The sequence below is a fragment of the Schistocerca piceifrons genome, chromosome 4 (assembly GCF_021461385.2).
Source record: "Schistocerca piceifrons isolate TAMUIC-IGC-003096 chromosome 4, iqSchPice1.1, whole genome shotgun sequence".
In the NCBI taxonomy this organism is placed as follows: Eukaryota; Metazoa; Arthropoda; class Insecta; order Orthoptera; family Acrididae; genus Schistocerca; species Schistocerca piceifrons.
The window spans coordinates 240,971,415-240,987,796 of NC_060141.1; the positions used below are offsets into that span (position 1 = coordinate 240,971,415).

The 16,382-nt window shown below is 37.0% G+C and overlaps 1 protein-coding gene across 1 annotated transcript in view; it reads left to right on the plus strand.

Moving 5' to 3' along the window:
* Positions 1 to 16,089, plus strand: part of LOC124795085 (NF-X1-type zinc finger protein NFXL1) — a 102,009-nt gene extending 85,920 nt beyond the window's left edge. Inside the window, exon 13 of the mRNA XM_047258910.1 lies at positions 15,534 to 16,089. Coding sequence (XP_047114866.1) covers positions 15,534 to 15,758 — 225 coding nt within the window. The 3' untranslated portion in view covers positions 15,759 to 16,089. The remainder of the gene's footprint in view (positions 1 to 15,533) is intronic.
* Positions 16,090 to 16,382: the final 293 nt, after the last annotated feature.

The following is a 16,382-nucleotide window of genomic DNA, read 5'->3' on the forward strand; positions in this document are numbered from 1 at the left end:
CTGTTTGTCAACAGAAGATTCATTCCAGAGCCTTGAGGATTTATTTCACATTTCGAAGCAAGCTATGACAAAAGACCTTACTTTCTTTTCTATGCAGTCTTTCTCAGTATTCTATCAAATATGGCAGCAGTTTTCTGCAGAGCATCTTGTGGTATTGCTGTTCTTGTGCTGCTTGCTTCATATATTCCACAAGCAGCTGTCAAATTGGTGCAACGGTAACAACTCTACTGTCTTGTCCACTGCAGATCCCCCTCCCCCCAATCCTCCCCCCTCCCCTCCCCGGAAAAACTTAATACAGCAAGAGAAAACAAATCGCCTAACAACCCGATACAACAGAGGACACACTGAGACATATAAAGATACACTTACACCATGCAATGGTGATATGCGGTTGCTGGCCTAAAACATTATTTCTTTTGATCTGTATTGACACACACACACACACACACACACACACACACACACACACACACATACACAAAATTCCGACGTCTGTCGCTGTACTTCACAGTTTTCGATTTAAGTCACCATGTTCATCAGTTTTTGCTTTTTTTCTGGGTGAACACAAAGGCATGATGTCTCAAAAATGCATATTTTGACATACAATTTGTGGTTGTAGCATGTTGGAAAATAGTTCGATTAACTTGTACACAGCTAACTATTTCAATTTTTTGAGTAGTTTTTACTTGCTGTTACACATCTGTGATTTTTTAAGAACTGATTAAATTCATTATCACATATTATCGTATACACATTTAATATCCTTCACTTACACAGGTTTTATATAGCATATTGGTGAGAATTGCTATTTTTAATTATATATGCCAATTACATATGCCTCTGCTCATATTTTGGGGATTTAAACATTTTCCTCGATTCTGCACTTTCCTCAGTTTTGTGGTTTTTAAGTCTGGGCCCATGAAAACATAAAATAGGAGTTTCACTGTATGATTTTTGTATATGGAGCTACAGCATATGCTATTTCTGGCACAACAGATGGGGTGTAGGAAAACTATTTCAGATGTGTTTGTTCCCAGGTTTTTGCAGAAACAACTACAGTTATGTCAGGCAATTGTCCATTTAAACCCTCCCCATTGCTGCTTACATTTAAAAGCCGAAACAGAAATATTAGTTGTTCTCACTTTGTAAACAGCCCTATTCATGGAAGAAAGAAACCTACTGTATTAACTTTCTTTGATTCGGGGGGGGGGGGGGGGGGGGGGGGGGGGCAAAAAACAAAGATAATACCTGACCTGTCTTTGCCTGGGGATGTCTGAATGCTTCTTAAAGGTTAAATACTGCTGTCAGACAGATGTGCCTATAAATACTACTTGAAATTGTAATTAGGTGGAATAGATTTAAATAAACTAAACAGTTTATATCAGAATGACTGATGACATGTCACCCACTAAACAAACACTTTTCTTAACAAAATATGGTCTTACATTTTACTTAAGCATGTGCACATATCCTTTGGCCTAGTTCGGACTTCATGATAGACTGCATCTTTCAGTGCTCGTCATAGAAAGATTTCAAGAGGGGTCAAATCAGGGAACCTGCCGGCCAGTTTTCTGCAGCATTATGTCCTGTCCAATGGGTAGGAAACGTTTCATTTAGTATTTGCATTGCAACATGTGAGGAGTAAGCTAAGTTGCCTTTGTTTGGAAACCACATACATAGTCACTTGTCCAGTAGTGCCTCTTCTAGAAGAATGGGTAGAAAGTTCACAAGAAAGTGGGCATATGTATTTCAGTTTAACACCCCTGGGAGGCAGTGGCGTTGCACAATGGAATTTCATACAATGACACACAATACGTTTAGCCTCCATGGTCGTTGGTATTGTACCTCACGAAGGCAGAGTGCATTTTCCACTGCCCAGTAGTGCACGATACCTAAATTTACATAATCATTGTCCGTAAATGTTGCTTCGTTGATAAAAAGCCCACGTTGGAAAAACATAGGGTGATCTCCCAGGTGCTGCAGAACAAGCTGACGAAATTTTATACAATGTTCAAAGTCATTTCCTGTGCGTGTCTGATGTAGTGACAGATGATAAAGATAGATTTATGTCGATGCAGGATATGAGTGACACGCAGGGTATGAGTGACACTCTTCTGGCTGATCCATAATTTCTTGGCAATATGTCTTGTGCCACCATGTGGATTGATAAGCATTGTCATCAGAACAGCTTCTTCATATGCTCTGTCAGTTGCTGTCTGCACTAATGACCTAATAACCCATGCAACTGTCTGGCTCAACAGACAGCAATAATCAGGATAGACAGCCATTCACCGTCATAGCATTTCAACATCATTTCTTTGACATTCACGATGTAAAAATAACATGCCTAACTTCTCATTCACATGCATGTCTACTTGCAAGGAATGGTGAAGCAGAAATGATCTGTTAATTCTAGAGTGCAGCCAAGTAAACAGTTGAAAGGCTTGATACAATGACGGAGCCTGGCATGAGCATGTTTGCAATGCAATAGCACTTTCGGGCTGACTTGCTTTTCAATTTTAGACTATTTTGCAGATTCTTTTGTGAAGAGTTTCAGCCACAATGTTAACAAAGATTATAGCACTGTATTTGTCTTACCAAGCACTTTCTGATGCCATTAAAAAAGTGTATCATTCCATTTTTAAAAAATCATACTAGCTTTTTTGTTTGAGCAGTCCACGATGTATTATGGTTAAAAAAGGAGCTAACTCAGCTTCAGAGTCATTTAGAATCTGACAGGGTTTGCATTGGGCCCTTGATCTCATTGCGCTCATTCTTGGATAAGGAGTTCTCTTTCTTTGGGTCATATACATATACTCCTTATGCTTTATATCTGATGGTTTATGTTACCATCAGGCAGATGTTCAAAACATTTCCCGTGGCAAAGTGGAAAATCTGAATCTTATTGGTTGTACATTGACAAATGTTTTGGGCCGTCTCTTAAGAAACTGTAATTTTCAAAGGTTTTAATGGCCTTTTATGGTGCCATCTTCCCTTCTTTCAAAACAAAGGTTTTATATCACCAGTAACTGAAGTTTCCCGTAACTCATTAGACTTTGACTGTACTGACAACAATCATGTGGCTCTGGAACAGACCTGCTTCTTTCTGCATGAGCTTTGTCTGTTCTTGGTAGCTGCACTGGCTCCAAAACTGGCTGAAACATGTTAGTTCTACTTATAGTCTATAGCAGTATTGTGGTGGTTGAAGTATTCACTGATATGGCCAGTTTTGGGTCTTACATATAGTTAAAGGAAAGCAGATTGTTACCTACTACACTAGTTCATAGATGTTAAATTTCCCTAGCACACACAGTACTGTCCAGTGGTTCAAAACGATTCACTTATGGCAAAAATTTAACGTATGATTTCACCATATCACTAACCTCATGCACATTTAAGGAACTCAAAACAATTAAGATAGTGTGCAAAAATAATCAGTAAGTCCATAAACACTGCCCTGCTAACCAGTCATTGTTCATAGCAGTCAGTAATCACAGTGTTCCTCTAATAAGTTCTCACTCAGAATTAATTGGTAATTACCATCATAGAAGTCATGAATTAAACCTACTAGTGAAGAAAGTGAACTGTACGCAATATATGCGAATATTTCAGAGTGTTAGTTATTGGACTATTGCACATTGCTCATTACAAAAGATGTAGGTGTTGCTCACTTTACTCTCTTTCTCAGACTGCCTGATCTCAGATGTGCTAGGTCCATATATATTTTTGCCTCTGAACAATATGTTTCACACCACTCATTATTGATGGCAGCCATCTTAAATAAAATATTTTATGACCTTCAAAATACTGAACTTTCTAATTAATGAGTTAATTAGCAAATGTTTCACGCTAAATGTAACATAAAAAATATATCAACAGAACTGTAATGACAAAGTTCAGAATCTAGTTAGCAATGGTCTAAAACTTCAAAGTTAACTAATCAGAAGATAATTAGTTTCAGACAATTTTAGATACCTTATGGAAAAGTTTGAGATAAATACTTTCGAATGATAGGCATTAATATGCCGAAATATGTTTCCTACCGTTCACTAAATATGTAAGGGTGTACTGTATGAACCTTTTCAATTAACAATACTTCATGATTAACCTAGTTTCTTAGTTAACTAATTAGATCATTGCCTCCACATTAGCAAGCAATATGTAATGATCAGTGACATTCATTGCTCATTAATGAGCTTATTTATGAATCGTAAATTACTATGCACTCACTGGGTACTAGGCACACTATAATATTGTAATTATCATAATTTAGGAAAAAATTAAGAAAATCATGGGAGGCACAAAAACATGGAAAAAGTGTACAAAATCTTGGGAGGCAGAAAAACATAACAAATGAGATTGGATACAACTTGCTTTGCCTCAACTGCACAGTTTGAGTGCAGGGTAGATCAACTTTAGCCTTTACTGTTATGACACTTTCGATCCATTGGCAATATTGTCATTTCAAGTGATATTTCATTGATAATATTCAACAAGCACTCACTGCTGAGCTGCCCGAATGTCATTGTAATACTATGTTTCGGAACTTAATGCCTTTTGAGGAAATGATATAGAAACTTCAACACTCAGAGTGTTTGTGTTGCTATGACAGTCCAGATCACATTAACCAGACAGAATATAACAGCATAGAAATATAGTTTAATTGTATTCTTTTTTAGCAAGATAAATCACATGCAGTTCATTGGTATATCTGTTTGAAACTCATAATAATAATGGAATAGGTAGAGTTTTCTATAGATTTCAGTGTTCAATTTCTCAGAATTGGAAGATGAACTTAACAGATACATTTCTATATGTGTGGCTATGGACATGCACTGATATGTATGTGTTGTCTGAGATAAGAGAGAACCTTGGAATTTGTGAACTGGGGGTGTAATGACAATAGAAATGCATAAACCCAGTAAGCAGTTAGTGGCTTTCTACATCAGGGAGGCACAGGCAAAATTCCTTTCAACTACGAAGGCATACAGTCTCTCATTGAATAAAAGTGGAGTGTATTGCCCTATAAACATTGTAAAGTGATCCTTGGACAAATAAATTACTGATACTCATAAAATCACTTGACAAGGGAGTGGCATGTATTACATCGTAAAAACATGGAGGTTTCTATGCATTGGGCTAAATTACAAAAAACGTAACCCAACTTTACACAGCATTGTTTGGAAACCAACCGCAAATATTCCATAGATGTTGAAGAGCAACACTCAGCACAAATACTTTCAAGGCGCCTACTTTTTACAAAAAGAAAAAGAAAAAAGGCCATAAGGCCATATAAGATTACTACTGAATGAGAAAATGGATTTTGTTTTCTTAAATATCATGAGAATTACTGGATGAATCTTGACTTCTGCTGTAATGAATCGTTACCCAACTGTCAATATAGTACAGCGAGCAACTTTAAATTTAACCTGTAGTAGTGAGATACTAACCACCATCATCTAATCTCATCCTTAATGCCTTTTGGGAAAAAAAATTACATTCCATCAAAGGATATCAATGATTGACATATTGTAAATTTATCTCACAAGTAGAACTGGAAAATTTTTACAGTTTTTAGATATTAATGTAGGTTTTTTTTCCCCTCCCCCTATTGCGACAACTGATGAGGGGCAGTATAATCCAGACCTGTAATATTTGTGTTGTAGAATGTGATTTAATTTCTTTGTTTTATATTGTAAGATCTAGATGCATTTCGTGTCATTAATGGTTGTATTTTTTTGTTTCTAGTATGTCAGAAGGCATGAATAACATTTTTTAAATAGTAACAGCAAAAAATGAAACTTAGGTCTTGTAAAATTAAGATTTGTGACAAATAGGTGGGTGGAGGTTCTTAGAAGTAACTGCAAGCAGTTGCCTTTGTGATGGTTCAGTTTTATTATACCATGACTGGTTTCAAGTTGCTTAGCGACTTATCATCAGATAGTACACACTTTTAATGATTGTTTGTAGCATTGTGGGGGGTCGTGTAGCTTTGGCAAGATAGGAAAAAAAGAAACAAGTAAGCACTGAATGTGGTGGGGTAACATAAAATATAAATTGTGTTTTCCAGAGTTTGTATGCACTGGGATCAAACCCTTGGGCACTAAAAAGTGTAACTAATGCCATAAAGTCATTCTTACCATGTAAATAAGTCTCGATATCTCATCCACTCAGTGCTTGTATCAGTTTTTCTAGATTGCCACAGCTAAACAAGCCCCACAATGCTACTATCAATCATTAAGAGTGTAGCATCTGACAGTGAGTCAATAGGCAACTTGAAACCAGTTATGGTATAATCAAATTGAAGCCTCAAACATTGCAGGTATTTCTGAAACCCTTATTCATCACAGTCATGGTGTTCCACATCCATAATGACTCCACATTAACAAGGGGACGGCACGACCGTGGGGTCGGCAATTTGTCTGAAATTTTGTGTGGTGAAAGAGGACCCCTAACACCTCGCGTGGTTAAAATATTAGGACGCACTACTTGGAAAATCCCGAGAAAAATCGATCCAAAGTCTCTTAGGTGCCTTATGAGTATAAAATGTTAGTCCACTGCCGAGCCGCCATCTGGCCTAGATTGTTAGGGCTCGGACTCTTACACCAGAGGTCTCGGGTTCGATTCCTCCTCCAGAACTTTTTTTTTTTCTTCTTCTGTTTCATTTTCTTTTGTTATTCCACCAATTATTCAAAAAGTTTCTCAAATCTACATTATTTTTAAAACATTATTTTAGCTCAAGAACGTGAAGTTTTTCATTCGCATGCTCGTTGTTCTATTTCCTTTTATGGGGTTTCAAGGTTTAAAGGGGCTTTGTAAGGGTCCCCTTGGGATTAGAACAGTCATCTGCGCATAGGACTGTGCGCGAGCCATGAGAAGTAAACGGTAGTTTGGTTTTCAATTTCGTCATGAACAGACATGCCTGTTTTATATTTCAACATGTTATTCCGATCTGAGGATAAACATGTTGACTGAAGAAGTTGCTGACTCATCTGGAATAGGAGAAGAAATTCCCGAAGAATCCATTCATAGTGATCTATCAAAATTATGATTGAAGGACACAGTGGTGTATTATGAAAAGCTGTTGACAGAAAATAGTTTAATTGCATTGATATCTTCAGAAGAAATCTCTCGCGATGCTATGCTAATGGCCGGAGGACTTTATAATAATACACTGGAACTTTTGGGTGAAAAAACATTCGTAACTGAAGAGGAATTAATTCGCGCTCATGAGGATTGCAAAGAATGTGAGGAGAACAACGAACAGTTCGAAGTGCCACAAAGTGATTCATCTCCAGACGAATATAAACTGTCACCGAAAAGATTTAAAAGTGACATGATTCCCATTGCCTACAAAGTCAAAGTCGTGAATATTGCTAAAGCGCACCCCACATGGTCCTTGGCGACATTGCAAAAAAAAAAAGGATGCCGCCAATTGAAGAGAAAAGAATATCTTTCACAATGGGAGAAAGATATTAAAAGTGGTGGTACGCGAATGGATAAATTTGAGGCGATAGATTCGTGGACCTACGACCAGTTTTTGGAAGCAAGACACAAAATCAGCAAGTCACGACAAGAAATTTACAACAATGGGCTTTGGCTGTGGCTGCACAATTCGTCGATTTCAAATTCAAGGCGTCTGATCGATGGGTCACGGCATTTAAACAGAGGCACAGAATTTCACAAAGCAAGATCACGAAACTGGTTTTGAAAAAAGAAGCGGCATCAGTGGAGGACATCCAGGCATCTGCGGAGATCTTTCATTGGCAGATGTGCCGTTTAATCCCTCAATACCATGAGGATTATGTGATAAATACTGACCAAACAGGTAAATACATGTTTTCTGCGTACAATATGTTTTTACCGATGTAAAATATATCAATTCTAATTTAATTACAGAAAAAGATATTTACATACACATTTGAATATTGTTTAATATTAAAAATACTATTGTTTCAGGATGCCAATATCAATCTGTTTTCAACAGGACTCTCACTGAAAAATGGAGTAAAAAAGTTTTCGTGAGAAAGTCTGATTTGAATAAAGTGACGCATTTGTACACCGCCCAGTATTCAATAACATTATCTGGAAAACTGCTCCCACATGTCTTCATATGCTCACAAGAAGTGACCGGTCATTTCGGACCTCGTATTCACAACTTAATAGATGGCTATGCCAATACTTATATGAACTTCATCGTAACATCATCGAAGTCCGGAAAATTAACAAGTTTTATACATGGATTTTCTCCGGAAATGTTTAAAATCTGATGTCGGGGAGAATAAATATTTACTTCTCATTGACTCTTGGGAAGGTCAAATGAATCCAGAGATATATTATGCAATTTTTCAAGGTGGCGAAAATATGCCAACTTGGTCTGTAAAAGTCATACCTCCAAAATGCACTTCTTTGGTACACCCTTGTGATGTTTAGTTTTAAAGGTAAGTTAAAAATTTCATAAAGTGCTTGCAAAATTGCAGCACATCATTACAGGAGAATCGTGAAATTAATTCCTGGGAAGATTGTATAAAAATTCATTCTATAATTCACCATCAATTATCGTCACCAATATTCCAAGACACGATTCAATATGCCTGTTTGCCTCAAAATTATCAGAAACTCGAAACATTTTTGTAAATGTTAATGGGGCATGTTTTTGTACAGATTTATTGCAAACGCCCTGTGATTGTAAAAAATCCGCTTTTATATGTTGTGCAAGATGTCGCAAAAATTATTGCTTTGTTTGTTTTTACGATAATTACCACTGCTGGTCTTGTTTATAATTATTATATGTATAAAATTGAATGTTTCCCAATCAACTTTGTTATTCTGATTAAAAACCCAATGTTTCTCCTCATGTATTTTACAATGAAAAATGGAAAACCCACCGCCATGAATTGTGTTGTTGGAAAAAAAGAAAATAATTTTTATTCAATAATGTGACTAATGTGTTAAAGATAATGTAGGTTTGGGAAACTTTCTGAATGATTGGGGGAATACAAAAAAAAAGTGCCACAGGAGGAATCGAACCCGAGACCTCTAGCGTAAGAGTCCAAGCTCTAACCATCTAGGCCAGACGGTGGCTCGGCAGTGGACTAACATTTTATACTCATAAGGCACCTACGAAACTTTGGATCGATTTTTCTCAGCATTTTCCGAGTAGTGTGTCCTAGTATTTTAACCACGTGAGGTGTTGGGGTCCTCTTTCACCTCACAAAACTTCGGACAAATCCCCGACCCCACGATCGTGCTGTCTCCTTGTAAGTGGTCAAGAGGTCCCCCTTCAACCAAATCAGATATTGTTCAAATTTGGTGTGCAAATTTACTAAGTCATCAAAGAAATAGTTACAAATTACCGGTTCCCAAATTTTAATACTAGTTCTTTTTCAGTTGTGGCAGCCCTTTGTGAGTTGTGGCCTCGTAAGTGAAGCATGTGCAAATGTCGCAGTGACATTTCCAAAATTTCAGTCATGTATGGTGTGCTGTAATTCAGTCAAGATAACTTGGCAAGATAGTTGAACGGTTTTCATTTGTGCTCAAAGTTGGTAATAAATTGCTCCCAAGTTGAAGTAACTTGATCTCTTTAAGCAGCTGGTTTAGGAACCTCTCCTTTTGTAACCTTAACGGTTAGTAACTTGTTCATAAAACCTGCAAGTTTCATAACTTTTGGGTTCATAGTTTTTTACAGATGGGGTGAAATTGCCTGAAAACAAATTTTCTGAGAAAGTAAATGATTTTTGAACCTATGTATCTCATAAGGGACACCTGATCCATACTTGCATTAACTAACATTTGAAAGAGCTGCATTTCTTTATGTAATATCAAATTTCTTCCAATGTTTTTATTTTTATAAACCTACGAATATCCAGTAAAATTCCTCATACAAACGACTGAGGTCATTTCAGAGAAATAAGGACATAAAGATGAAAATATTTCTGTCATCAAATCGACACCAAAGTTCTATATTTTATCATTTTGCTTTCAATTTCTTCCAGAAACGAGAATTCTTGGGAATGTACTTTTTAGTGACATGAGCTACAGATTTCAGCAGAAAATTAAATATAAATGTTTGCATATTGGTAGTGATGTTTTTGGTCTCCTTCATTTTTGTGAAGAAATCTGATGAAGTGCTCATCAAATGCAAGCTGTTGAAAAAAATATGTAAAGCATTTATTGTTTTCTCACATGTATGATTATATTTATTTTTGGTTCTTCTGTTTTTCAGTATGTGATGTCCCATGTGTAACATAAAAATTACGTACAATTGTTGACCATTTTAACTGAAAATGAATTAATACAGTGCCTAAGTTTTTGCATTAATTAATGACAGCCTAAAACATGATATAAGTTACAGTTCACTTCTTTCTGACAAAATGTGATTTACTGAAACAAAAAGTGACAAATTTGCAGAAAATCATACACTTCAGTAATGGGTCTGAAGCCCTGTACAAAAATGTCAAGAATTTCACCAGTCTCTGCCACTACTCAAAGATCTTGGTGCAAATGCTGAATGAAACTTTTTGTAAAAAGTTATTTAAAATCTGCATGTGATGGAATTGGAGGCATTGTAAAATGATTGGCTGTGCAGTCTAGCCTAAAGTGCCCAAAGGAAACCCAAACCCTCACATCTTTTGACTTAGACGCATTCTGTGAGAAAAGCTTGAATATAATTCGGTTCATTTTTGTTGAGAATGGCCAAATTGAATCAGCCAGAACTACCCAAAAAGAAAGGTTTTCCTTGGTTTCTGGAGTTGCTTAAACAAGAGAAAATAACTAGCTTATTTCATTTGAATTGAAGTGAAAATGTTGTCAAGGAGCTTCTTGTTACTTGGTGCCAAAATATCAAAATTGACTGATGATGTTGCCTCAGGAGATGCTGAGTCACAGGTAGGCACAACAAAAAGACTGTCGGAACGTGAGCTTTTGGTCAACAAGGCCTTCATCGAAAATAGACCACACACACACACGACCAAAGTCTCTGGCAGCTGAAGCAACTATCCTTGCCATAATATTGTGAAGCCTCATTTGACGAAGATGACATAAGATCAATCCATGCGTCCTTGTGGCCCTTTGAGATTATTTCACTGGCCAGTTTGAATCCCTGATAAGCACATAATGATGAATCTACCAGTGCCAGTGCCAACTACAACAGTGGGTCAGCATTACAGTTTTCCAGAACAAAAATTTATGAAAAATTTATCATTGCAGCACTAATGCTGTTTCTTGATTAAACTTTGTCAGCTTGGGATGTTGCATGGGAAAATCTGCTTGGAAATTTGTTTAAAATCCACACAATGCTTAGGGACCTTGAAGGAGTCCCCTACCTGTCACTGGACTTGCCTGGATGTTGGGAGTCCCCCTTGGCAGGGATGCCAGTTTTTTCCTAACTGATAGTGACAGCAACTTGGGCTACACAGACTTTTTATTATATTGAGACTGACAGTTACTTTAAATCTTAAGTTTTGTGATACTTCAAAATATTCATTCACTTGAGAATCTTTCTGAGATATTTGTAGACCTTCCAGGGAAAAGTATTTGTGGAATTTTGATATTTTGTAGAGAAAAAGATCCTCTTTCAAGTGCTAGATTATGCTAGTGTAGATCAGGTGTTCCTTATGACAAGGAAGCATCACCAACTCGACCTCATATTGTAAGGAGAAAAAAGCACACTTGTAAGGCATCAGTACCAGCAGTTAATCCTGCTTGAAAATTTGGCCCATAATTCTGAAAGCACACAGTTATGATCATCGGAATTTACAGCTTTTAAACTCCACGCACATTGGCTCTTTGTCACTCGCTCCACCCTGCTGCAGCTGCCTAAAGCCCAAGTGTGAAGTACTGGACAGCAGAGTGAGTGAGAGGTGCAGCTTCATAATGTCAACTAAAAAACAAGTGATGGTGCTTCGTTCATTGCATGTGGTTTGTATCCTGTAGTAGTTGCCAGAGATCTCGTTGCTTTGAACACTTTTATATTGTGATTCACAAATGCACTCTAAATTAATTAAATGAATGAGTGCACCACTGAAAAAATAGTGTAGTGTTATTTTCTTTGAATTGAAAAGCCGACACTGATAAAGTGAATTTCATTTCATGATTAAATCGCAAATTGAAAATCATTCCTGCATTTCGCAATAATTCTTCAGTTGCTTAGGTTTATTCATTTTGATTTTCAGGCATGTATACACCCATGTACAGGGTTATTACAAATGATTGAAGCGATTTTACAGCTCTACAATAACTTTATTATTTGAGATATTTTCACAATGCTTTGCACACACATACAAAAACTCAAAAAGTTTTTTTAGGCATTCACAAATGTTCGATATGTGCCCCTTTAGTGATTCGGCAGACATCAAGCCGATAATCAAGTTCCTCTCACACTCGGCGCAGCATGTCCCCATCAATGAGTTCGAAAGCATCGTTGATGCGAGCTCGCAGTTCTGGCACTTTTCTTGATAGAGGAGGTTTAAACACTGAATCTTTCACATAATCCCACAGAAAGAAATCGCATGGGGTTAAGTCGGGAGAGCGTGGAGGCCATGACATGAATTGCTGATCATGATCTCCACCACGAACGATCCATTGGTTTTCCAATCTCCTGTTTAAGAAATGCCGAACATCATGATGGAAGTGCGGTGGAGCACCATCCTGTTGAAAGATGAAGTCGGCGCTGTCGGTGTCCAGTTGTGGCATGAGCCAATTTTCCAGCATGTCCAGATACACGTGTCCTGTAACGTTTTTTTCGCAGAACAAAAAGGGGCCATAAACTTTAAACCGTGAAATTGCACAAAACACGTTAACTTTTGGTGAATTGTGAATTTGCTGCACGAATGCGTGAGGATTCTCTACCGCCGAGATTCACACATTGTGTCTGTTCACTTCACCATTAAGAAAACATGAAGCTTCATCACTGAAAACAAGCTTCGCACTGAACGCATCCTCTTCCATGAGCTGTTGTAACCGCACCGAAAATTCAAAGCGTTTGATTTTGTCATTGGGTGTCAGGGCTTGTAGCAATTGTAAACGGTAAGGCTTCTGCTTTAGCCTTTTCCATAGGATTTTCCAAACCGTCGGCTGTGGTACGTTTAGCTGCCTGCTTGCTTTATTTGTCGACTCCCGCAGGCTACGCGTGAAACTTGCCTGCATGCGTTCAACCGTTTCTTCGCTCACTGCAGGCCGACCCGTTGATTTCCCCTTACAGAGGCATCCAGAAGCTTTAAACTGCGCATACCATCGCCGAATGGAGTTAGCAGTTGGTGGATCTTTGTTGAACTTCGTCCTGAAGTGTCGTTGCACTGTTATGACTGACTGATTTGAGTGCATTTCAAGCACGACATACGCTTTCTCGGCTCCTGTCGCCATTTTGTCTCACTGCGCTCTCGAGCGCTCTGGCGGCAGAAACCTGAAGTGTGGCTTCAGCCGAACAAAACTTTGAGTTTTTCTACGTATCTGTAGTGTGTCGTGACCATATGTCAATGAATGGAGCTACAGTGAATTTATGAAATCGCTTCAGTCATTTGTAATAGCCCTGTATATAAGTAACATTGAAGACACATGTACAACAGGTTAATATATTAGGTATTATTTTCATGTAAAACAATGTATTCTCAAACAAGACTTCAAAATATGTTCGTCATAAGCAACCTCCCTCTGCTTCTTTTGCCATCAACATCAGGTGAATAGGAGGGCTCTGGTTGTCACTCTGCTGTACAGTACTTTGGGCTTGGGCATTCAGCAGCTGCAGTGGGGTGAAGTGAAAAAGAACAACCACTGGAAGTGAAGTTCAAAAGATGTACATACAGAAGGTCATGACTGTGTACTGTCACAATTATAGCCCAAATTTTTGCATGTGATCGTTTGTGGAGGCTGATCTCTGGCAATTGTGCTTTTTCCTCTGTAAAATATTTAATTTCATTCATCATAACCGATGTTTTCAGAAAGCCTATGACTGTGTCATTCATGATTTAAATAATGAAAAACTGCACCAGTTAAATTACTTGAAAATGAGAATAATTTCTTGAAACATTTTGTGTTAAGCGTGAAAAAGTTTGTAAGTCGTGCAGTTTCTCATGATTTAAGTCATTAAAGTAGAAGGTCAAGTTTGTGATGTTTCCTTGTGAGGTACTTGGATTCAAAATTCACTTACTTTGGCAACAAATTTGTTTTCTGGCAACTTCACCCCAATTTGTCAAAACTATGAAGCCAAAAGTGATAAAACATACAGGTTTTAGAGACAAACTACTAGACAATAAGATCACAAAAGAAGAGGTTTGTAAAGCATCTGCATAAAAAGAACTTCAACTAAGGAGCAATTTTGTCACCATAAAATTTGTTGACAACTTTAAGTGCCACCTGAGGCCAGACTAATGAGCCAAATGACATAAAGTTATAGAATGTGAACAAAGTTGAATAGTTTACAATCCTGCCAAGTTTTGCACTTTTTCTACAGTTAACAACTGAATTACAGCACTTCAATCGTGGCTAAAATTTTTAAATTGTCACTGCAGCATTTGCACCTTGCAGATGAGTGCACAGACATCAGTTTACAGGAGTTCAATACAGTTCTCAAAAACACTTGTAATAATCAACTTTTATGTTTTGCAAGCATAATTAAATGCAAAACATTTCAATTCGTAACATCGAATTGTTCATAGCTTAATGTGTAGCATTCTAGACTCATATTTGAGGTGTCTTGTTTCCCACTAAAGCATTTTAAATTTTTATTTGAATTCATATTTGTCATCAAATTGGAATGTTAATGAACAAATATTGCTGTGAATCATGGTTTTTAATCAAAATAACATTTTCCGTTTTAAGTATTAAGCATATGAAAAATTAAGTATTTTAATTAAGTAAAATACCTTTGAGTATTATGTTTGTGTTAGAAACAGGAAACTAAAATATGATGTCTATGAAAATTTTACTTTGATTAAAAATTGAGATTCAAGTCAATATTTGTTGATTAAAATTTCAGTTTCATAATATATATGAATACAAATAAAACATAAAAAAAATCTGCTTCTAGTGGGAATCAAACCAGCAACCTCATGGTTACGAGACTAAAATGCTATGGACTCTGTTACAAGTGATCCGATTCATTAATTTGAATTTTTTTTTTTTTATTTAACAGTGCTTGGAATCTTCAAATTAGATAGCGCGAGAGAGACGAGTATTTTTGATAAATCTATCATACTGCTTTAGGAAACTGATTTCACCTTGTTAAAGATTGTTAATGGTGCTGGACGAGGGCATACCCATGGATGCTGACTAGAGGCAAATGTTCCAGAGCTATTTTTCATGAAATGTCAAAATAAAAAATTATTTTGACATTAAGTGCAAAACTAACACCAGTTACACTTACCCTCATTTTGTCAGGACCTAGAGATGTTCTTGGCACCGAACATTACAGAAACATTAATAATTCCATTTGGACATAGACTTTAATGTGCAATATGTCTTTTGGCTAAAGCTATGTTACATTACATGTTCTTACTGCATGGCTCTTGTTATGATGGATGTGTGTTGTCCTTTAGGCTCGTGAATTGGAGGAACTGCAAAAGCAAAAGGAAGAGGATCGTAAAAATCAGGAAGAACTTGAAAGGTTCCAAAAGAAGTTTCAAGGGCGGAAAAAACATCGTGATCGTCGCCAGCAAGAAGGTGGTGACCAGTCACAGTCACTCCTGTCTCGCTATTGGTTTATTGCACTCTGTGGAATAGTAGGTGTTATTGTAAGCTTCTATTTTGTTACACAGGTATAACAACTCTCATGAGAGTCGTCAGGTCTATGCAGCATTTCACATTAATGGATTATGTTCCTGAATTGTGATAATACAGTTGTAGGAAACAATTGGTGTGTGCATCAAATGATATTTTGGTGTGATGCTATGGCATATGTGGTTTATTTGTAGTTGTACTACAATTTGGTATATTGTTACCCACTGTGACAATAAAGGCTGTTCATGTCTGTCACAGACCGTTGTATACACAAGCACAGATAATTTTAATCAGAGTTCCTATGTGTGCAGATGGTGGAAAAGAATGAATGAGATTTGGTGTCATGCTCAATAAATAAAAGAATATACTGTAAAATTGAGGAGCTTTTTGATATGTTGAAACAACTGTAACCTCATCCTTCCCTGAGAACATCCGTCTCATAACTAGCTGTGGACAAAGCAAAATAATTATGCCTTCATGTTCCACTCGCAAGCAGTGTAAGCTAAAACAAACAAGTGTGCTAGTTAACAGCTAGACAGTAATGAAATCATTTAAAATTAGTATTATTTAGAATTTGGAAGTCAATTAGCTTTACTCTTGATCATAATTTATTGCTGCTCCATTTAGGAGATATACAGGGTGACACAAAGAAACAAGAAAGTTGATGT